The sequence below is a fragment of the Pongo abelii genome, chromosome 5, assembly GCF_028885655.2.
Source record: "Pongo abelii isolate AG06213 chromosome 5, NHGRI_mPonAbe1-v2.0_pri, whole genome shotgun sequence".
Lineage (NCBI taxonomy): Eukaryota > Metazoa > Chordata > Mammalia > Primates > Hominidae > Pongo > Pongo abelii.
Window position 1 is genome coordinate 87816995 of NC_071990.2, and position 24710 is coordinate 87841704.

The 24710-nt window shown below is 37.4% G+C and overlaps 1 protein-coding gene across 2 annotated transcripts; it reads right to left on the reverse strand.

The window, feature by feature from the left end:
* Positions 1–234: 234 nt before the first annotated feature.
* CGA (glycoprotein hormones, alpha polypeptide) lies at positions 235–11140 on the reverse strand. Of its 2 annotated transcripts, XM_003776872.3 has the most exons (5): positions 10950–11140; positions 2871–2965; positions 1283–1375; positions 1015–1199; positions 235–570 (listed from the first exon to the last, which is right to left on the reverse strand). In XM_003776872.3, exons 2-5 carry the CDS (start codon positions 2956–2958, stop codon positions 493–495), a joined length of 444 nt encoding a protein of 147 aa, XP_003776920.1. In that variant the 5' UTR covers positions 2959–2965; positions 10950–11140; the 3' UTR covers positions 235–492. The 2 variants fall into 2 exon arrangements, with proteins under 2 accessions (XP_003776920.1, XP_002817164.1); XM_002817118.5 differs by lacking the exon at positions 1283–1375.
* Positions 11141–24710: the final 13570 nt, after the last annotated feature.

Genomic DNA, 24710 nt, shown 5'->3' on the forward strand with positions numbered 1-24710 from the left:
AAAAATTAATATAAATAGAAGTTCTCATATTTTCTTCTCTTGCCCTAATAAATGTCTTATAAGTAGCCCACTGGCTGAAAGGACTCACACACTGCTAGGTGTGGTAACAGCAAGGCTCTCCAATGTCAGGTCACCTAACACATTTGGCCCCAACTCACCCAATGGCCCACTCTCTTCCATTAATGCTGTCCAAAGCAACTGGCTTTACTTTGAAGAAAAATGATAATTCAGTGATTGAATGATGATTTAAAAGGCTTTATTTGCAGTGGAACAAGCTAAATGCTGTATTAATTCCAAATGAAAAGAACTAGACTGCTGATTGTACTATAGGATAAGGAGGAAGGCAATAAAGCTGCAGTATATCCTTGAAGCGTGTCAAAGTGGTATGGTAAGGAAAAGGAGAGTTTTATCTCACAAAGCCATAAACACTAAACAACTTAATTTTCCATTCCAGAAAGTCAGCAGTCATCAAGACAGCACTTAGTAAAACATTTAAGATTTGTGAAAATAACAAGTACTGCAGTGGCACGCCGTGTGGTTCTCCACTTTGAAATTCCCCATTACTGTGACCTAAAGGGGAAGGAAAAAAACATATTATAGATTAGATATAGATAGATAGATGATAGATAGATAGATAGACAGATAGATAGATAGAGACAAAGTTGAAGAATATTACATAAAATTGTCTGCATTCTGCTGAAATAAATAGATGCATACTACATTTGCACAGTCTCCTTTTTAGGAGATATTTTTAGCACAAGTAAGCTGTACTTTCTCCCAACCTGCCGCTTGTCACCTCTACCCCTATTCTCCTCATTCTGAATAAATCCAGTCTATACCCACAAGACAATTGACTCTTTTAATTAATGGGTAGAAATGTATTCCCCACCTGTACAAATGCTCGACAGAGGCTGGGTCATTAGACACCTTTGGCATTAAATTCCATGGGTGGGCTCTATGAACATTTCTCTGATTGGGCTGTTAGAAAGCTTCTGGGGCTCTTGAGGTTCTTACCCTGTTATATGATTTAGCTACACAGCAAGTGGACTCTGAGGTGACGTTTTTCTGGACCAACATCGTCTTCTTGGACCTTAGTGGAGTGGGATATGCTCTAGAGAAGCAGCAGCCCATGCACTGAAGTATTGGGGCACCCGGCTGGGAGAAGAATGGGTTTTCCTGTAGTGTGCATTCTGGGCAATCTATCAGGGAAAAAAAAAAGGCAGAGTAAAATATCCAAAAAAGACTCAGAAAGAATCTATGAGGCCAGCACAGTAGCTCACACCTGTAATCCTAGCACTTTGGGAGGCCTTAGTGGGTGGATTGGTTGAGCTCAGGAGTTCGAGAGCAGCCTGAGCAACATGGTGAAACCCTGTCTCTACAAAAAATACAACAACAACAAAAATTAGCCAGACATGATGGTGCACACCTGTAGTCCCAGCTGCTTGAGGGTCTGGGACAGAAGAATCGCTTGAAGCTGGGAGGTCAAGGCTGCAGTGAGCCGAGATCATGCCACTGCAACTCCAGCCTGGGTGACAAAGTGAGACCCTGACTCAAAAAAATAAGAAAAAATGTGGTGGCTCACGTCTGTAATCCTAGCACTTTGGGAGGCTGAGGCAGGTGGATCACCAGAGGTTAGGAATTCGAGACCAGCCTGGCCAACATGGTGAAACCCCATCTCTACTAAAAATACAAAAATTTAGCTGGGCATGGTGGCAGGTGCCTGTAATACCAGCTACTCAGAAGGCTGAGGCAGAAGAATCACTAGAACACAGAAGGCGGAGGTTGCAGTAAGCTGAGATCACGTGATTGCACTCCAGCCTGGGCGATAGAACGAGACTCTGTCTCAAAAGAAAAGACAAGGCAAGGCAAGGCAACAAAGAAAAGAAACTGTGAATGCTTCCTTATTATGGGATAGTGAATATTATTTTTCCATCAAAAATGAAAGGAAACTAAGTAAGTGCTTTTTGGTTATATGTTAATCTTCATCTATAATATCTATTTAATATTTATACTGATTAATGTTCATGGGAAATAAAATTTAAAAACAAACATTTTTACAGATATGCTTAGAAAATCTCAGTTGTAGTCTCTCTTCAAGCATGGATTCTCTATCCCAATGCTAACAGTATGCCTAGAGGAAACACAAAACTTGACAGATGAAAACATCATGTTCATCTGAAAAGAGAATTTTGCGCAGAGGAAAAATATTTTTCCCTTTAGAATCTGCCATTGTTTTTCCCACACTAACCGCAAATATTGACAGAAATATGTCAGAATTAAGAAAGCTTGGTGAGTGTAGAGAGCCTGATATTAGATCAGGCACCTGCACTTGGGACCTGGATTAAAATATTACCACTTATCTAGAGAAAAACCATAACCAATAGTAGCTCACAATTTCAAAGCAGAAGGAATTATATCAGCTACTATATGAGATTTTTCAGACAATGCAGCAAAACAAATTTACTGTGTAAAATGGTTTTGTTTTTCTCACTTGTTAACTGATGTGAAAATTCATCTACAAAGGCAATGTTAAAAATCTCAAATCTGCCGGGAGAAATGTAAAAAATAATTGAGCTAACTGAATAAGGAGCATTTTCTTCTTGTAAGACTCAAGAATAAAAAGGAATCTATTTCCGATGAAAATGTATAGGCTGCTGCATAAATGGTTGTGTAAGATATCATTTTCACTGCACATTTTCTGAACCTAATTTAATTTTATGTTCACAATCTACAAGTGCCTAGATATGAATCCAGCAGCAAAGACTTATTACTTTTGAAAAGGTGGTAGAAATGTAATTAATGGAGTTATTGATGTACATCTAGAAATGTGTGTTGTCCTTATTACTTGAACCACAAGCTTGGTCACGCACCCTGCACATCAGGAGCAGAATGGAGAACATGCAGAAACACCGACAATATGACCAGAAAGGCAGCTGCATATTTTCTGTAGTAATCCATGGCGCTCCTGCAGACAGACATGGAAAAAAAAAAAAAAAACAGTTAATCTGAAATTGGCTTACCAGCCATAACAACAACCAGTAGTTTCAACATTACTACTAATAATAGTCATCAGTGTCTTGACCTCCCTGCTTTTATCTCCCAACATATACTAAAACCATGTAATTTTTTTTTAAAGTTCTCCTTAGGAAAGAGATAGATAACTGAATCTTCCCATTTCTCACATTAACCTTTAGAAAATTGGTTTAATAATAATTACAAAAAATTCTCTTTTTAAATTCTTTAAAATTTAAATTTTAAATTCTCTGTCATCCTGTTAAGAAGCCTCAATGTCCTTATTTGTAAAACATGGAACTTAAACTAGATAATACCTAAGAAAATATATATAAACTTATATATGAGATATAAAATATACAATCATTTGATGGAGGATAAACACAAAGTATTCAATGTTATCAGCCATTAAGGAAATGCAAATTAAAACTACAATGACATATTACACATCTATCAGAATGGCTAAAATAAAAAATAACACCAAATACTGGCATGGATGCAGAGAATCAAGATAACTCAGGCATTGCTGGTCTGGTGGGAATAGAAAATGGTACAGCCACTCTGGGAAATAGTTTGGCAGTTTCTGATAAATCTAAACATGTACTTACCATATGCCCCAACAGTTGCACTTTTGGGCATTTATCTCAGAGAAATGAAGACTATGTTCACACAAAACTTATATATAAATATTCATAGAAACTTTGTTTAGAGTAGCCAAAAAACTGGAAACATTTCAAATGTCCATCAGCAAGTGAATGGTTATACAAATGATGGTATAGCCATACCATGGAATACTGTCCAGCAACAAAAAAATGAACACACTATTGATACACACAGCAGCTTGAATGGATCTCAAGAGAATTATGCTGAATGCAGGTTGAATACTATATGATTCCATTTATACAACACTGTGGAAATAACAAAATTATAGAGATAGAGAATAGATTAATGGTTTCAAAGAGTTAGCACTGGGAAAGAAGTGTATGAGGGTAAGTGTGACTCTAAAGGGATAGCACAAGGGAGCTGTGGTGATGGGACAGCCGCATGTTTATAGGGATGTTAGTCACACTAATCTACACATGCGATAAAACTGCATAACAGAGCACTAGTATTATGTGTGTGTGTGTGTCTTAAATCTGAATAAGCTGTATAGGCGGCAGCAATGTCAGTTCTCTAGTATTCACCTTGTCCTATAGTTATACAAGATAATTCTCAATGAGGGAACAAGCTGAAGGATATACAGGACTTCTCTGTACATTTTTTGCAACTTCCTCTAAATCTGCAATTATTCAAAATAAAATTTTTTAAAAAAATAATTCAGAATGAGGTTTAAAGGTACATATGAGTCAAAACTTATGGTTATTTTTCATGTAGACTGACGTAATAGGGCTGAGTTTCTGCTACATGTTTATATTAACCCATAATACTTCTTAGGAATAATTTGTCAGACAGCAGAACTGAGTTTATAACACATGTTGAGTATATCTATTGTGAACATCTGAAATCCGAAATGACCCACAATCTGAAACATTTTGAACACCAGCATGATAACACAAGTGGAAATTTCCACATATAAGTACTTAACAGAAACTTTGTTTATGCACAAAATATTTAAAATAGTGTATAAAATTACCTTCAGGCTATATGTATATGAAACAAATGAATTTTATGTTTAGACATGGGTCTCATCCCCAAGATATCTCACTATGTGTATGCAAATATTCCAATATCCAAAAAAAATTAAAATCTAAAACACCTTTCATCCTCAGCATTTCAGATAAAGGATACTCAACCTGTATAGAAATTCAGATTGTGTAAGTATGAAGGCTAAAACAAATGTATGTCATTATTTCTACCTAATATATATATTTATATGTAAGTAATTTTGAGTTCTATTTGTCTTCACACATAAGTAACACTGAATAAATATTGTTCTAAGTCAGTGGTTCTCAAAGTGTGATCTGGGAACCCCAAAGATTTTCAGTGGATCTGTGGGGTTAAAATGATTTTCATAATAATACTAAAATGTTGTTTGTGTTTTTTTCCTCTTCATCCTCTTGGGTGTTCAGAGAAATTTTCTAGAGGCTACATGACATTTAATTTTACAACAGATTGAATGAAAAAGCACATGAGAATTTAGCTGTGTTCTGTTAGGCCAGACGATGAAGAGTTTTGCAAAAGGGTAAAACAATGCCACTCATCACTAATTTTTTTCTTGAAAATTGTCATTTTTAAAAAATAAATATATGTTATATGTGTTAACATATGATGGATTTTTCTAAATGAATAAATATTTTAAAACTTTAGCATAATCACTAAGCCATTAAATATTAATGGACATGAATAGAAGCTCTTTGGGCTCTTCAATAATTTTTTTTTTTTTTTTTTTTTTTTTTTTGAGATTGAGTCTTCCTCTATTGCCCGGGATGGAATGCAGCCATGCAATCTTGGCTCACTGCAACCTCCACCTCCTGGGTTCAAGCAATTCTCCTGCCTCAGCCTCCCGAATAACTGGGACTACAGGCACACGCCACCACGCTCGGGTAATTTTTTTTTTTTTTTGATTTTTAGTAGAGACAGGGTTTCAGCATATTGGCCAGGCTGGTCTCAAACTCCTGACCTCGTGATCCACCTGCCTCGGCCTCCCAAAGTGCTGGGATTACAGGCGTGAGCCACCACGACCAGCCTGGGCTCTTCAATAATTTTTAAGAGTGTAAACAGGTTCTGAGGTCAATAAGTTTGAGAATACACAAAGCCATAAGGAAATGTTCAGAATTAAAACTAGTTTTCTTTTTAAACTAGTATCATTTTTGTGCCTTAATATTGCAGCTCATATATTATGAAAATTCAGCCATTATGCAGTGAACAACTATATCAGAATTAATTCAGAGAGAAACATTTATAATAAGATTGCAGAATGTGAAAGCATGAAGTCAATGCACATTTTAGAATTGCCTTTATAATAAAGTGAAAAGAAGATTGAAAAAGTGAAACAAAAATCACTATTGCTGTAGCAGAAACTATTATCTTTCTTTGCCTTTATTTTGAAAAGAGATGACATTAACCAAGTAAAAACAGAATAACCTTCAAATTCTAGGTGATTTTGAAAGCATTTTAATAAATCTTTTTATCATCCTAATCACCCTCAGGTTTTTCTGTTTTAAAATTCGAAAGAAAATATTAAGAATCAGGGGGAGAAATTAAATTCTGCTGGGATTTATGCTATTTGGCAAAAATATGCTCAATCTAAAGTCGGATTTACTAATCTCAGCTTCTTTTGGTATTTCACATGAGTATTTTCCGAACTTCAAAGGCCCTGTACACACAACCTCAGACTAACCTGCAATACACATCAACATATCCTTATTTCCCATCACCCACCACATCAAGATAATATGAGTCCAAGAAAATGTGAGTTTTCTCAACTTGGCCTTCTTTCTCTCCCTTTTCAGTTCATCTACTTCAGAGTCTTTTAAGGAGCTGCTCAACTGCCAGATTCACTGTGAAGTTTTCACCCAACCCCAAAGACAAAATAAATATCTTTCTCCACTGCACTCACCTATCACTTGGCTTATAATTCTTAGATGATGCCCCACAGTCTAACCAGTTATGTACACATCTATCTCTTCATCCACAAAGAAAGTTTCTTTCTTTTTATTTAAATTAGAAATAGGGTCTCGAGAGGTGGAAGCTGCAGTGAGCCGAGATTGTGCCACTGCACTCTACCCTGGGCAACAGAGAGAGACTCCGTCTTAAAAAAAAAAAAAAAAAAGAAAGAAAAGAAAAGAGAAAAGAAAAGAAGTGGGCATCTCACTATGTTGTCTAGGCATCTTACTTTAAAAGGATTTTTTTTTTTTTTGTAATAAAAACAGAGCAGAGGAGCGGCAAAGTGGAGTCCCTTGTTCATTGCCCCTGCGTTTACTGCTATGGCAGATTGTACTTTCCAAAAATGGCCACAAAAATACCCCTCAGCCTACATTTATTTGCAGTGTGACCTTGTCACTGCCACATCAAACAGTGGTACGTCTATCTTTGTATTTTTATCTTTGTACCCCATTTCATCTACATAGGCCCTTGACTGCTTAGATCAGGAATATAGCAGTAGTGACACTGGGCAAGTAGTAGGTATATCCCTTAACTGACCTGGCAGTTCCTGCTTCCCATCTCTTAGAAACCAGTTGCCATGTAAAAAATGCTCCTACACTGAGACCACCACAGGATGGGAAGGCCAAGCCACATGAAGACACTCTGGAGGGTAAAGTGTCACATGGAGAGGGAGAAAGAAGAGGCCAAGAAGTATTCAGGCACCAGACATGTGAGGGAAGAAACCACCCAGGATGACTAGCCCAGCTGAGCTTTTAGATGACTCCAGCCGCAGCCACCATCTGACTGCACTGAACCAGAAACTCGAGTTAAGAACTGCCCTGTTGAGCCCAGTCCACCAGTGGAACTTTGAAAGATAATAATTTGTTATTTCATTCACTGAATTTTCAGGTAACTTGATGCATCACAATAAATAACTGGAACAACTGCACTCTCTTATAACAAACATTTCTCCAAAGTCTGAGATATAGAACCACAATCTTGCCTCTACTTTCTCTTCTGTGCATATGGCAGGAAATGTAACAAAGTATAAAATAATTGGAGTTAGCATTCAACACAGTATCTGTAATACTGGATATGGTAACAATAATATCTTATATTTTAAAAAATAACACCTACCATTAATTGAGCACTCATGTGCCAGACATTCTTTTGGGCACCTTGAACTCACAAATACATTCAATCATCATGACAATCCTGTGTAGTATCATTCTCATTTTTGTAAAGAAATTGTAGAGATGAAGTAATCTATACAAGGTCACATAATTATTTACTGGCGGAGCCAAGATTTTAAAATGTCTCTTTACAATTCCAAACTCCAAGCTCTGAACCATACTTCATTGTACTGCTTTTAAATCTTTACATTTTACAATGAGCTTCCTAAATGATGTTTTCAGATGACATATCCCTAAATAAGATGCTGACATCTTTTTTTAGGGCAACGTTATTATGTGCCAGTTTAATATAACTTCCCGATGTATTTTTTATTTTACATATTTATTTGACTTCACCTTCTTCAGAACTGTCTTTAAAAAGTCATTTCTGCCATACCCATTGGCTCAGGCCAGTAATCCCAGCGCTTTGGGAGACCAAGGCAGATGGATCACTTGAGCCCAGGAGTTCAAGACCAGCCTGGGGAACATTGTGAAACCCCGTATCTATTAAAAATACAAAAATTAGCTGGGCATGGTAGCATGGGCCTGTAGTCCCAGCTACTTGGGAAGCTGAGGTGGGAGGATCACTGGAGCCTGAGTGGATGAGGCTGCAGTGAACTGGGATCGAGCCACTGTACTCCAGCCTGGGAGACAGTGAGAAACCCTGTCTTGAAAAAAAGAGAGAGAGAGAGAAAGAAAGAAAAAAGAAAAGAACAGGAGAGGAGAGGGGAAGAGGGGAGAGGAGGGGGAAAGAAAGAAAGAGAGAGAGACAGAAAAAAGAAAAGAAAAGAGAGCAAGTTCAGGTATTTTAAACTGATCAAGCTATAAGGACTCTGCAGAGGGGAACAGCAGGGGAACAGGGAAAGGGGAAAAAGCATTAGCTTTCTTTCTTTCTTTCTTTTTTTTTTTTTTTTTTTTTTTTTGAGACATGGTCTCACTCTGTCGATCAGACTGGAGTGTAGTGCCACAATCACAGCTCATTACAGTCTCGACTTTCCAAGCTCGAGTGATCCTCCCATCTTAGCCTCCCGGGTAACTGGGACAACAGGAGTGTGCCAGCAAGCCAGGCTAATTTGGGAGGGTTTTTTTGTTTTTTTGTTTTGTTTTGTTTTGTTTGTAGAGACAGGGTTTCTCTATGTTGCCCAGACTGATCTTCAACTCCTGGGCTCAAGTGAGATCCCCGGCTCTGCCTCCCAAAGTGCCAGAACTTCAGGCGTGAGCCCCCGTGCCCAGCCAGCATTGGCTTTCACATACATTCACTTGCTTTATTTTCTTTACACCTGTGTCATATATTAGAAAACTACACATTAGAGAATTTAAAAGATTTGCCAAAGTTGCTCAGAAAGTGATCTGATGCTAAGATGGTGTCCTTCCACTTGTACTACCCTTATAGCCTAGAAGTATACCATTAATCCATGTCCTCCTTTATAACTTGGAGTCACACATGGATCATGCTGTTTCAGTTATCTTGTCTAATTTGATTTCTAACATTGTTATTGATTCTACCCCTAGTTCAGCCTAAGTGCCCCACCTTAAACCACAGAGTGTTAAAGATGCTGGATCATTTCTACAATGTTATCTCTAAGCCTGGTGAACCAAGAAATTGCTAGACTACTTTGTGCAACATTACAATGGCACTGCTGTAACATTATATGCCAAATCCAGAATGTGCAAAGATCAGAAGTTGATAGCAAACTACTCTAGGATTCACAACTCGTAAAAATGAAGTTTGGTGCTATGAACCATGCTATTCTCAATAGAAATGTAAATGCACTCCTGTAAATTTTCTCTTTGAGACAGTAGATTACTTTGATCTGCTTTTAAGCAAGACGTACATTATCTTCTAAGTTAGCCATTTCTGTTACCCAGCTCTTACTCTGAGTTTTCATGTAAAGTTGGGTCTCACATTAAAAAGAAATGTACACTGCAACTGAAAATCTGCTCTGGAACATAATTAATTGCTTTTCTAACATTTTTCTCACACGCTACCCTTTTCAGCAGGAAATGGTAAGGAATATGACTCACTTAAAATTTCAATGACTCTTACTGCAAAAAATAATAATAAACTTAAGAAAATCAAAGTTGAAATTAAAATAAAAAACCATGAATCTTTTATAAATGATGACCACTCTTGTCTTTTTTAAATAATTCAAGAATATAGCAATGTATTACATGCAATTTGGTTGACCAATATTATGAATAATTGAATTGGTATTAAGTCAAGTAATTATTTAAAAGATATTTTCAGAAACTTTAAAAGATTCCTTTTCTAAAGCAAAATATCTGACTTCTGACTGGGAAAAAGATTGAAGAGCTTAAGAAACAAAATATCTACGGAGATGAAAGGGAGCTTCTGCATTCCTAAGAGACCCATATAGTGTCAGCCCACAGTTCTTCACACATGCCCATATCCTATTCTTCAACGCTAATAAGGAGGGACAAAAAAGGTCTTTTATTTTCTAGTGTCTATTTCCCAATCAGCCACCAATTAGTGCTAATGCTAAGATAGCCAAGGTTAGCTGCAAAAAAGTTTCCAGAAACTCACTGGAACTAATCAATTAGACTTGGGCAAGTGACTTATCATTGCAAATTCATGAATAATAGCTAGAGAAATACTACCAACTTTGATTTTTGTAGCATTTTATTAAAGAAGAAAAATGAAAACAATGACGTTCAAGAAATTCCATGCTACTATTCAAGTCTGCATGAGAACATCTATTCAAAAGATAATCAGAAGCTATAGTCATTCAGCTGAACAAGTGAGCCGCTTTATCATGGGCCAGCTTGAAGATATAGTTATACATCACTTAAAAATGGATAATAAAACAATATCCTAATGTCTGCTTGCCCTCTGTCTGGCTCCTGGAAGCCACTCAAAAGAATGTCTTTCCAATGACATACAATAATTCTTGAGGAAAATTTTTAGATCCTGACAGGCACTCAAGCATCTCAGCAGGAGACATTGGGTTTCTGGCTTCTGTTAGATAACATCTTACCCTATGATCACAGCCAAATTTTACAGACTTCCTTCTAATTCAATCATAAGTGCTGAAAAGAGAATGAGTAAAAGCCTGTCTCTGTTCTTATTAAGGTATATGCAGAGACTTTGGAATCTTCCTCATATTCTCAAATATTTTACTCCTCAATTAAAATCCCCCAAAATTATTTCATTCATATTACCTTTCTCTGGGCTTTTTGCAGGATGTGTTCAGGGCGGTTGACTGTGGATCCGAAGATGGATTTTAGCTTCGTCTTGTGAGTTCTCAGTAACTGCAGTTAATGAAGTCCTTACCTGCTTTTATACCAGCAGAGTGTTTCCACCTGCATCTAAGCCCTGGGATCAACAGGAAATTCCATCCAATGATTGAAGGGTACTTGGTGAAATTACCATGACGTCAATTTTTACCATGACATCAATTTGATCTTATCTTGTTTCAACCCTTAGGTCATTTTTGTTTTGAGCCATTTTCAGGTGATGGTGACGACAAGGTCAGCCTATGAAAAGAGAGTACACTGTCACTTTGTGCGTAATTTTATTGAGCCATACACATAACATCCTGAAAGCTGACACTTTCCTATAAACAAGAGACATTTAATTAGCTAAGTACCCGATATTTACCTAAACAAGAGCTATAGATTTCAGAAAATAGATATAGAGCATTTCCAGGCTTATGCCACTATTTAATTAGGAAACAGAAAAATAAAACACATGCCTATTTAGACTTTTCTAAAATTAATTTGCATCTGAATTTAATAAAGATGCATGAGAAAGGTATGAGGCAATTCTAAGAAGGACTGAATGGTTCTCAATATACGTGCCTGGTTTTTGTTTTTTTTTTTTTCTCAATTCACTTTTGTAAAGCTCAGTTTCTGCCTGAACAGAAAATATGTATGTCGTGGCTTGCCAGGTGTGGGACACTTAGCTCCAAGGTTCCCAACCCAGTGTCACCCTAAAACCTGCACAGCTCTTCAGACTGCTGTGGCTTCTTTTTTGCACACAGAGACTATGACCCTTCAAAAGTTCCTATCTTTATCTACTCTGCTCAGTGCCACTTCCGTAAGGAACTGGCTTAGATACAGACTACCAAGGACCTCTTCAACGAAGAGTTTAGAAGATCTATGTGATGCAAAAAGCAATTCTTGTTTAACATAAAGAAACTTGCCAAAGAACGCAAAGTTGTTTTGTGATTTATTTTCTGTGATAAACAAATGTGTTTAGGTTCTTATACCTTTTCAGATTTCCGTTGTTTCCTTCCAGTATGCACTCATTCACATTTTCTTAGTGATGCTCCTTTTTGGGGGGCGAGTGGGGGAGACGGAATCTCGCTCTGTCGCCCAAGCTGGAGTACAGTGGCACAATCTCACTGCAGTCTACACCTCCCGAGTTCAAGCGCTTCTCCTGCCTCAGCCTCTGAGTAGCTGGGACTACAGGTGTGCACCACAATGCCTGGCTAATTTTTGTATTTTTGGTAGAGACAGGGGTTTCACCATGTTGGCCAGGCTGGTTTAACCCCTGACCTCAAGTGATCCACCCACCTCGGCTTCCAAAAGTGCTGGGATCACAGGCATGAGCCACCATGCTGGGCCTTCCTAGTGATGATTGATGTCACCATTATTCAAGGATTTCTATCATTTAAATATCAGCCAACTGGCAGTATATTTTCAATGTAGCAGACTTATTTTGAAAATCTTTCCATCTAGGCATTTCACTCTTCTTTGTTCTATTCTTTCTCTTTCATTTCTGCCTTCTTTACATCCTTTTATTTCTTTTTTATCTGAATGATTACGTAGAAACAATGTTTCTAGGATGCTCTTATTAAATTATTTTTGTTTGGCTTATGATTTCACAGTGGATTTTATTTTTATTTCACATTTCTATATAAGAATTATGAATATTAGGGAATTCTTATGAAAATGTTTATAGTGTTTTTAAAGTTTACATACTGTTTTTTAATTTTTTTAGTGATGTGGCTACATAAATAATACAAAAGTCAGTGCCTTTAACACCTGACTTATCTTCCCCATGCCCTCAGTTATTCTACTCAAAAGCAATGTTTCCAGTTTCTTACTTATGTTTCTGCAGACACTCTATGTATATACAAACAAATTATATTTAATTCCCCATCCCTTTTGAAATTCTCCTTAAAATAACAAACAGAATACAAAAGTTAGAGGAATCCCTGCCTTTGTGCTTAGAGAATCTCTATTAGTATGGTATAAATTATACTTCTCTGTACTTTCTACAACAAACGTATATTACTTTTATAATTGGGGAAAGTACTGTTAACAAAAATATGTTTTTAAGTTTCACTATTTCATGTGGCTGCTTCCATTTATTATTGACAGTTTTATCCCATAACTGATAGTTCTATTTTCTTTACTCTGGGTAAGAGCAGGTTTGGTGGGTGAAGTATACAAATACCACTCCTCAGTCATTGACAGTTACCTCCCAGCTGCTAAAGTTTGAAGCATCTGTCACCAAAAAGATAGGCTGGCTGAAGAACTGGGATGATACAGGGCAACTCACCGCCTTTACTAGGCAAAGTCCTGAGAGCCCTATAGAGTATACAGGTCAGGAACTTCTTTGCAAAGCAGTATGACACAGTTAAGTATGTACACGCTATGTTAAATGCATGAGTTTTTTTCCTAATGAAGTTTTGTCATTTACACGCTGAATTTTTTTAAATAACCATCTTTGTAAATGTTTCATATGCTTACTTGGTTTGTTTTATTCAACATAATTTGAACTTTCTAATAGCAAAACATGATTATCACAAACATTATGCTTTAATCAGAACAGCTCAGGTATGTAAAATCCTTGCATTTTGAAGTGGCTTTTTCTTTGGTAATTTTAATGATACATTACACAATTTTAAATTTTCAAGTAGTAGAAAAGTATATACAATGAAAAATAAGTCTTCCTCTTACTCCAAAATCCTTAATTCCATTCCCAAAGGTATTTATTTTTAAAAATTTCTTAATGTTTCCAGAAATTTACTATGTATATACATACGTTTTCTGGGGTTTTGCTGTATACAAATAGAAACACAAGATACACATTGTTTAGTGCCTTGCCTTCTTTCTGTTTTTAAAAACATAACAATGTATCTTGGTGGTTTCTTTCATATCCAAATGTGTGGATCTAACCCATACTTTTGAATATTACAAGATATAAAGGACCATGAATTATTCAACCAGCAGTCTATTAATGATCATTTGCATCATTTCCAGTTTTTAAATATTATAAACAATATGATAATTATCATCTTGCTCTGGTTAAATATATAATTATAGTTTTAGAATAAGTTTTTAGAAGTGGAATTGTTGGATCAAAGAGTATGAGTATTTTAAACTTGAGTAGAAGTTGCTCAGGTACTCACTCTTCTCCACCCCTCCTCAAGTTAATGCTATGAAATATGTTAATTTTTGTTGAACTAACAGATGAAAAACAATATTTTATTTTTATTTGCATGTAAATAATTTTGAGCAGGACTGAACATAATTTCATAAGTTCTGGTCATTTATGAATTTTTTTTCTGTGAACTGCCTGTTCAAAAATCTTTCTCAAGTTCTTAATTCTGTCTTTAATTTTAAGTTTGACTTTTGACTCTTTTGTGGTAGTTTTACAGTAGTTTGTATGTGGTCAAATTATGTATCTTTTACTTTTAGACTTGCAGAGTTTATGTAATGCCAAGATACTAAAAAGAAGTGCCCATATTTTATTCTAGACTGTATACAGTGTTATTTATTTTAGGTTTAGCCCTTTAATTTATCTGTAATTTATTTTGGAAATGAAGTAGAAATCTACCTTCTTTTTAAACCTAAATGACAAGCCAGGTGTTGTAATAACATGTATGGAATAATCAACTCTTCTTTCTCCACTAACTTGAAATTCTACTTACTTCCTAAATATTTTGAGGTCCATTTTTGGGTTCTCTACTGTTGTGACCTATATTAATAAAAATATTCAATCAATGATAGTTAAATATTTTAAATTTGTTTAGATTATTATTAGATATAATTATTGAGTGTCTCTTTACCAAGTGTATCAACCAAAGTGCATTATCAAAGAGAAATTAGACATAAATCATATCACTAACTTGCTAACAGTCTGTTTACTGTAAATTAGAAGCATTGGGATTTTCCCTCACCATTCTCTTTGACTTGTCATGAGGCTTCTAACACCCTAATTTTCTAATCTTCACTTGACTCCTTAATGCTGTGTGGCTGTGTTTCTTGAAGTATATCTCATGTTTTGTCTAAAATCAGAACTACTAGGGTGTGGTTTAAAAATACAGATTCGTGGGTCCCATCCTATCCTGGTCCTGCTGGACCAAAATCTCTCTCAGTTGAGCCCAGAAATTTGCATTTCATCAGTCAAAGCTTGAGAACGGTGACTGCATAGCGTTGTTTTATTAAGCAATACAGGAATGTAAGTAAGGAGCAATATGGTTTGTTTTCATCTTCAACTGTCCCTGTAGCACAACTAAATCAAAAATGGTAAAGTTATTTGTTCAGTTCTGTGAGCCTCCCCTCTGTACGAACAGCTGAAACATCCTGCTATAAGAATCTACGAGAAACAGCTCAAAGACCCAAAATAACTATCTCCTGGTCACAAACACCAAAACAGGCAGCAGAAAACTTATTGATTGAGATGAGGTTTTTAATCAACAACAACATATAAGGTGACTGACAGTCAGAAAGAATCACCTGAGATGTGATATGTAACACAGTGGCAGCAACAAAATCCCCCTACAACTGATGGGCAAGAAGCAAACTGACTTGACACATGTAAAGCAGCCAAGAATATTCTCTACTATTTCAGTCAAAACATGTGGTCTAATCAATAATGCAAACATCCTGTTTCTCAGGCTAACAACCTCTGTCACTGGAACCCTCAGAGAGATAAAGAAACTGCTGGTACAATTACAGCTAATCTTTCTCTAGTCTGAAATGTCAATAGACTAGGCAAATAATGTTGCCAAGAAAGGGAGAAAAATCTCACAGGTGAAAACTAATTTTTTTAACATTTTTCCATTTCTTTTTGCTTTGCACATGTCTCCTCCCACTTCCATATCAGAAAGCTCTCAGTAATCAACTATGAAAGGATTCATGGGAGAAACAGGTTTTGTACAAGAAGGAAAGAGAAGCAATTGTATTGACAGAATTGTTCAGTTATGTGCATATTACAGGATGGGGAGGTGAAAGAGTAAATGATGAAGTAACTTCCTACCCTAATTTTGCAGGGGAAGTCTTATGAGATACTATATTTTGCGTGGGTTTGCCTAAAGATCTTCATCCTTAAAAAGCTGGCCTATTTTGCCATGAGAGGTAAGGGTACAACATTCAGAACCTCTGGGTATTCTCTCTGAATATCTGTATAAATGGCCATGTGGAACTTTACAGATAGTGGAAGAACTTGGTGGGAGAGAGTTAAAGCCACTTTTATTAAGTGAAGGAGATTTCCTTTGGATGATGCTTTCGATGTTGTTAAAAGAAAACTTCAGACAAAACAAATTTGATGGAGTTTAATTGAGCAAAAAGAAGCAATGATTCATGAATCGGTCAGCCTCCAGAATCACAGCAGATTCAGAGAGACTCCAGGGGTGCCCTATGGTCAAAACAAATTTATAGACAAAAAAAGCAAAGTGACATCTAGGCATCAGAAGTGAGGTACAGAAATAGCTGGATTGCTTGCAGGCTGGCGTTTGCCTTATTTGAACACAGTTTGAACACTCAACAGTCTATGAGTGGTTGAAGTATGGCTGCTGGGAATAGCCAAGACTCACTTACTGTTACAAGTGCATACTCCCAAGTTAGGTTTTCTATTTTGTCTATTAAGCTAAGTTACGGTTAGTCCACAAAGATTCAACATAGAAGTATGGAGTCCTTCTCAGGCTCTATTTAGTTCACTTTAACAGTGTGGATAACAGGAGTCCCATGGTTCCTTCTAGGAGTGGGCAGTAGTACCACTTGCCCTCATCTAAAATCTTGGCTGCTATTCAATGGAAAATACGTTTAAGGGGAGAGTGAAACCTAATCACAAACATTATCTCAACACCCCTTCTCCACTCATACCATCTCTATCCCTGGGCTCTGGCTGAAATGGAGTGTGGGGGAATTTTGTCCATCCTCGGCCTCTAAATACAGCCCAGGCCTCAATGGGACTGCAGCAAGTCCCAGTCATTGTTCAGACACTGAGAAGCTCTCTGTCACCAAGGTAACTCCCTATTTCTCCAGCATTTTTAGATGCATTATGAATGAGCCGTTAGCCAGCAGTCCTTCTACTATGGTTTGGATATGGTTTGTTTGGCCCTACCAAATCTTATGTTGAAATTCAATCCCCAATGCTAGAGGTGGGGCCTAATGGGAAGTGTTTGGATCATGGGAGTGGATCCCTCATGACTAGCTTGGTGCCATCCTCATGGTAATGAATGAGTTCTTGCTCTATTATGCAAGTTCCCATGAGAGTTCTTCCCAGAGCTGGTTGTTAAAAAGAACCTGGTACCTCCCTCCCCTTTCTCTGCCTCCTTTTTTTCCAGGTGACCTCTGCACAATGTCTCCCCTCTCTTCTGACATGAATGGAAACAACCTGAAGCTCTCACCAAAAGCAGATGCAGCCACCATGCTTCTTGTACAGTCTGCAGAACTGTGAACCAAATAAACTTCTTTTCTTTATAAATTATCCAGCCTCTGGTATTCCTTTATAACAACACAAATAGACAAATGGGCTAAGACACTTTCTCCGTACTCGTACATTCCCCACACTCACATCTCCAGGATAAATGTACTTTCCGAGAGTTGGGGGCCAAATGGGAGTAGGGAATAAAGGTTTCCCACTTTGTCTTTCTTTATGCCTGATCAGTTTCAAAGGCCACCATGCCATATCAGGCATTTAAATCCATTCTCCCTGGGAGTGGTTTTAACTTGGGTCACTCTTCGAAATGCTAAGGCTGGATTCCAGAAGAAAAAAAAGAAGAAAGAGGAGAAAGAGTGGGCGTTAAATAATTTGTATATACCTGAAAATTGCCAAAGGAATAGAATACCATAAAACATAGAATGAGAGTTGCCAATAAAGAGATGGAGAGAAACCATATGGAGACTGATTCCTAGATTTTAGAGAATTGAGACAACATTATCATTATTTAACTATATGACCCCCCTCTCCCTAACCCAAAAATATTGTATTTCTATTATGAATTTTGTTTTGAGAGTTGTTTATATTCTTTGAGATAATTAGAGACATTCTGGATGCAGAAATTGGGTAGGAAGCTCTGGCCTAAAGCATAAAACATGCAAAACTTATCCTCTCTCATGTCTTCACATGAAATCTCTATTCCAGACCTGACATCTCCCTTGAGCCTCATGCCAGTGTCTTCATTCAGTGTATTAACTATCTGTTGCTATGCAACCAATTACTCCAAATGTAGCAGCTTAAATCAACAAGCTTTTATTGTCTCACATAGATTCTGAGGGTCAGAAATCTGGGAGCCCCTTATCTGGGTGGTTCTGAATCAAGGTCACTCAAAAGGTGTCATATGGGGCTGACATGCCAAGCTGTCATATGAGGCTACAGTTATCTAAAAACTCAACTGGGGCTGGAGAATGCACTTCTAAACTCATTCACATGGTTGCTGACAAGCTGCAGTTCGTCACTGGTTATTGGCCACAGACTTCAGTTCCTCATCACATGGGCCTCTCCACAGGGCTGCTAACAACACATTATCTGACTTCCTCTAGAGCAATAAATGAGAAGGAGAGAGTAGATGCCCAAAACAGTCACTACTGGCAAGGATACAGCGTAACTGGAACTCTCATACATTATTGGTGGGAATGCAAATTGTACAATCACTTCAGAAAACAGTTTGGCAGGTCCTTTTTTTTTTTTGGAGACAGGATCTCACTCTGTTACCTAGAGCCGGAGTGCAGTGGCACGATCTCTGCTCACTGCAACCTCTGCCTCCTAGGCTCAAGTAATCCTCCCACCTCTGCCTCCCAAGCCACAGGGACTGCAGGCATGTGCCACTATGCCTGGCTAGATTTTTTTGTGTGTTTTTTGTAGAGACGGGGTTTCGCCATGTTGCCCAGGCTGGTCTGGAACTCCTGAGCTCAGGCGATCCGCCCGCCTCGGCCTCCCAAAGTGCTGGGATTACAGGCGTGGGCCACTGAACCTGGCCTGACAGTTTCTTATAAAGTTAAATATACATGTACATAAACATAAATTTATGTTACAATCTGGCAATCTCCCTCCTAGGTAGTTATCCAAGAGAAATTAAAATATATGTTCACACAAAGACTTGCACATGAATGTTTATAGTAATTCTATGCATAATAATCAAAAACTGAAAATACATTTGACCCTTGAATAACATAAGGGTTAGGGGTGCTGACCCCTGCACACTCGAAAATATTTTTAATGTGAAAAAAATATTTTTAACTCCCCAAACACTTAACTACTAATAGCTTACACTTGACTTAAAGCCTTACCTATAACATAAACAGTTGATGAACAGATATTTTGTATGTTACATGCATTACATACTTTATTCTTACAATAAAGCAAGCTAGAGAGAAGATGTTATTAAGAAAATAATAAGGAAGAGAAAATATATTTACTATTCATTAAATGGCAGTGGATCATCATTAAAGGTCTTCATCTTTATTGTCTTCACATTGAGTAGGTTGGGAAAGGGGAAAGAGGAAAGGTTGGTCTTGCTATCTCAGGGTGACAGGGGTGGAATAAAACTCATGTTTAAGTGGACTCATGTAGTTCAAATCTGTGTTTTTCAAGGGCCAACTGTAATTCAATTGTTCTTCAACTAGCGAAAGTGGATATAAAGCATAGCACATTGGTACAAAGGAATGCTATTCAGCCATAAAAAGAAACAGACTACTGATATGTTCATCACCATGGATGAATCTCAAAATAATTACACTGTGAATGAAGCTGAACACAAAAAGCTAACAGTATTATTCCATTTATATGGCATTCTGGAAGAGGCAAAACTATAGAAAGAGATCAATTAGTGGTTTGGGAATAGGGTGAGAAGATTGACTACAAAGGTGCACAAAGGAAGTTTTCTATACCTTGATAAGTGGCAGTTACATGCTTGTATATTTTTGTTGATACTCAAAACCTACGTCTGTGTCTAGAAATGATAGATTTTACTGTATGTAGATTATGTATCAGTAGGCCTGACTTTAAAAAAATAAAAACGAAGATGAGAGGGTATTCTAATTAGTGGTAACAGCAAGATAAAAAGGCATGCAAGTATGAGAGTGTGGTTTGCACAAAAGACTGCAAGCAGTTCAATATTACAAGGGCATAACGTTCAAAGCGAGAAGTGGTAAGCCATGGAGTCCTGAACTTTTCACTTGCATCTATAGCCTCCACCTTAAACTCACCACATCCAAAACTAAAGCCTGCATCCCTCTCTCCCGCAAGAGTACCATCATGGTTGTTGATGTCATTTTCCTAGTCACCAAAACTCTAAAGCTTGAAGACCTTCTTGACTGCTCCCCTTACCTGTCCACCAAATCCATGATGCTCTCTTGTAATGCCATGGTTTTTGTGGTTTTGATGGTAGCAGCAGTAGATGATGATGATAATAGTGGTTTTCTACTTCTCTTTTATATCATTCCTTCTTACTTCTTTGTTCTCATATCGTTTAAGCTTTTAGTTTTTTTCTCATCAGGATTGGCATGCCACCCCTCTCACTGGTCTTAGTGCCTCTGGTCACTCTCCTTTCTTGCCAGATGAGTCTTCTGAAAATATCAACCTCATCCCATTGTGTTCTAATCAAAAATCAACTTGAGGTCCTCATCAATAAAAAGACTTCCTCTGCTGATCCTAATCTACTTTCTGAGTTTATTCCTCAATATACTCAGGTTAACAAACTGCTTCAGAGACAACCAGCTTGATTTATTCATCCCCTTGTGTGCATTTCCTTCAGGACACGTCATATAGCTCTGTCTGAGGTGCCCTTTCTTTTCCTCTCCACATATTTAAATCCCCCTCTTACACCATGACCCAGGCAAGTTCTGCCCCCGCACTCTGATTTCTCACCCCAGTAAGATTCTTTGAGTCATACTCTCCTCCTTCTCCAAACTTTATAGTATCTATTCTACCTATTTGGGTCATTGGTGGTTACATTGATAATGGTAGCTTGCATTTCTAGAGCCCTTGAAAGATTTGAAAGCACTCTACTATTCATCATCTGGTTTGAGGCCTTCTCAACAAACCTATGAGACTACTCCTATATTGCAGATAAGGCTCTACAGTGGATGGGGATTTGCTTAAGATCACACAGATAAGTAGTAAGTTTTCAATACATTTTTAAAATAAGGGCATGAAGACAGAGCCAGAAAACTGATTTAGCAATCAAGAGGAAAAGGAAGGACTCTTTTTAATGAGGAAATAAAACTAAAGTCAGAAAAAGACTACTTAAAGTCAGAATTTGACCAGAATTATATTCATACAGACCACAATGTCTGCTTTGCCTTTGTGATACTGGTAGGATACATGAAAGGGAAGAATTTATTCTATACAATTCAAAAAATACATTTTTTTAAAAAGCTTAAAATTAGGAAACTATACCTTCAGCTACCACTTATTTCTGTTTTCACAACTGTTGGAGCTGACTGTGTGGGTGAGTTAACTGCTGCATAAAAAGTGGAATTAAAATTAAAAAGCTCTTATGTATATTTTTATAGAACAGGAATAATTAAAATTAACTGTAACTCAAAATCCAGTTAGTAGAGTTGGCATTTAAATTGGCTGTTTAATTAGCAAAATTCTATATGATTAAAGTAGTCACTTGAAAGTGTCTTTCAAAAGTAAAGCATTTTAATAAGCCCTAGTTCTTAGATGATCTACATAAGTTGATCTTTGTGTTCCCCTCTGGAATTGACTAGTTCTGCAGTTTGAGTTAACGAGTTCCTGGATTAGTACTTTAGAAGGAAGCTAGTCAGAATAAAAGCAGAAAGTGAATCTTATTTGACAATAAAATGTGCTAGGCCTCAAAAGACTGCTGGATATCTTCAGTGTATAAAGGAATATAAGGGAGAAATCTTTTTCTTCATGTTAAAGTCTTAGAGCCCTATTTTACATTCTATCTGAGTTATTGGTTGGATGACTATTTTTGAGGCTGTTGGTGAATCACAGAATTCTCGAAGTTGTGCTCTTGACCTATACATTTTTTAAGCAAAGGACACATTTTTCAAAACCTCTTACACGCAACCATAGGAAGATCTTTAATGGAGGATATCTAGTTCAATCTCTCTTTTCCATTTAAAGCTAGACCAAAACCATAATCAGCAGATAAGAATTCAAGCAGTTTTTCAAATTCCCCATGACAGAAGCTAGCCAGATATTTACCAAATAAGAAGTGTATTTGCTAAATACACTAGCAAAATACACTAGTTCCTCTTCTTGTGCACCTAGATAAACTACATTTTACATCTCCCTTACACCTAGAAGTGGGACCATGTGATCAGTTCTTGTGAATGGAATGTGAGAAGGGAAGTGCCACTGCCCCATCAAGGCATTTTAAAGGAATGTGCCTTCCCCACCTGCTCTCCCTTTTCCCCTGGATGCTACCTGGAGGATGCCAGCATGCCTTTGAGGTGTCATGTTGAAGATGGCATAGCCACAGGATGGAAGGAGGCCTATCTTTAAAGGACTATGCATATCAGACCCTCCTACACACTGTGATACACAATCCCACACCTCCCCACCTGCCCTCCACCACTCACTGCATTGATCTTCAAATTGAGTAAGAAATCAGGTGCTATTATCATAAGCCGCATCATTTGGAGGATTGTTTACTATAGCATTGAATGTTGTTTTACCTGCTAACTCTACATTCCCCAAAAAGAATTTCCTACATGACTACCTACCATGCAATGTCTAAACAATACTGCCTCTTTGTCATTTTTTTCTAGTTGTATGTGCTAGAGCCCAGTGGATTTTGATCTTTTTGGGGCCAAGAGCCCTACGAAACCTAGGAAAAATCCCAAACCCCTCTCCCCAGGAAAATAAGCAAACATACATGTGCTCAAAACTTTGCCTACAATTTCAAGATGTTTTCAGAACCTCAAAAAGATCAATATAACCCAGGCTAAGAACCCTGCTACTAGCAATTAGTTTACTATGAATGCAGAAGAACCCTAAGTAAGTAATAAGTGTATATTACTTCCAAGCTTTCCAATTTTACTCATCTTTTCTTTTATATACAGCTTCCCAGTCATATTTATGTCTTTGATCTTTGAATTTTAAAAACACAGAAAATTTAGGGCTTCAATATTGATTTTTCTCTCCCAAAGCAAAGATGTCAGTGTAACGGTCTCAATGCTAACCATCAATTCCGTGACCATGCCTTTTGATTTCTGTATCGACTGTGAGCAGTCTCTGCCTCAAAATGATCAGCAATGCAATGGTCAATATTCTATGCCAGGCACTTCGCAATTACTTTTGGAAATGGAATCTTCACTTTCTAGCATAACCCTTAAGATTTTTTCAATTTTGCCCTTAAAATTCTCCCTAACCTCATCTCTTATCTGGCCCCAACATAAACTTTTTGTTCCAATGGTATCACACTGTTCATAGTGCACTGAATCTACCATATTCGCTCATGACTCTGTGACCTTGCCTGGAATGTTCTTTCTCTTGTCTGTCCAAGAACTCTTATTAATCTCTAAGATTCAGCTTAAGCATCAACTTTCTGATGCATCCCTGGCCTGCTCACTCCTTCTAAGTGAAGTGACTCCATAAATGCTCCTGCTATATTTCCCACGCCCCTGCCATAGTCCTCATCACACACTGCTGGAATTTACTGCTCTGCCTCTCATTGGACTGTTAGCTCCTTTGGAGTAAAGAATTTTTTTTGTTTCTTGTTTTTGTTTTCGTGTTTTGTTTTGTTTTGTTTTTTGAGATGGAGTCTTACTCTGTCACCCATGCTATAGTGCAACGGTGCGAACTTGGCTCACTGCAACCTCACCTCCCTGGTTCAAGCGATTCTCCTGCCTTTGGCCTCCTGAATAGCTGAGATTACAGGCACAGGCTACCATGCCCAGCTAATCTTTGTGTTTTCAGTATAGATGGGGTTTCGCCATGTTGGCCAGGCTGGTCTCAAACTCCTGACCTCAAATGATCCACCCGCCTCGGCCTCCCAAAATGCTGGAATTACAGGGGTGAGCCACCGCACCCAGCCTCATTGCATATTCTTTATCTAGCGTAGTACATAACACAGATTGAAGCATGTCATATTCTCAAGGAATTCATCTTCAAGGCAGGTAGTTAAGCATACATGAAGAAAAACAACCAAATACAACATATCATGGTTTCATATCATATCATGACACCAAGGGAAGAATGCTTAAAGGATTATGGGAACACACAGGATAGAGCAATTAAGTTCTGAAAAAGTGGAAGGTGATAGAGAAGAAAGGAGGTAAAGGAGACACTCAGAGAAGACTTCACAGGAGAGGGAACTTCTGAGTTGGACCTTGAGAAATGAGTTGGAGTTTGCTAGAGAGAAGTGAGAAAGGGGATCTTCCTTCATAGTTCAAAGCTACTTGGAGATTTTGTTATTCTTATGCAATTCAGCCAGTCCTGCCTAAATTGTAGACATTGAAAATTTAACCCTAAGTTCAGGTGAAACTGAAAAAAAAAATGGGTGAAATAGGTTTCTTAAAAATCAAACTACCATGGAAACTGCTTTAACCAAAATTTTGGTCCACAGTCTTTATTAGATTACCTATTGGGGCAAATAAGTTTAGTCATGTGAATAGGTCCCAGTTTTGTCAGAAATATAATTGAGATCCAACAGTCTTTTATAAACCAGTGAGTCTGTACTGCTACCTCATGACTAGAATTCTACAATGAAAGTTATCAGATTCTTATGTGTGTATATGTGTTTAGGTGTGTTTACACATATGTCC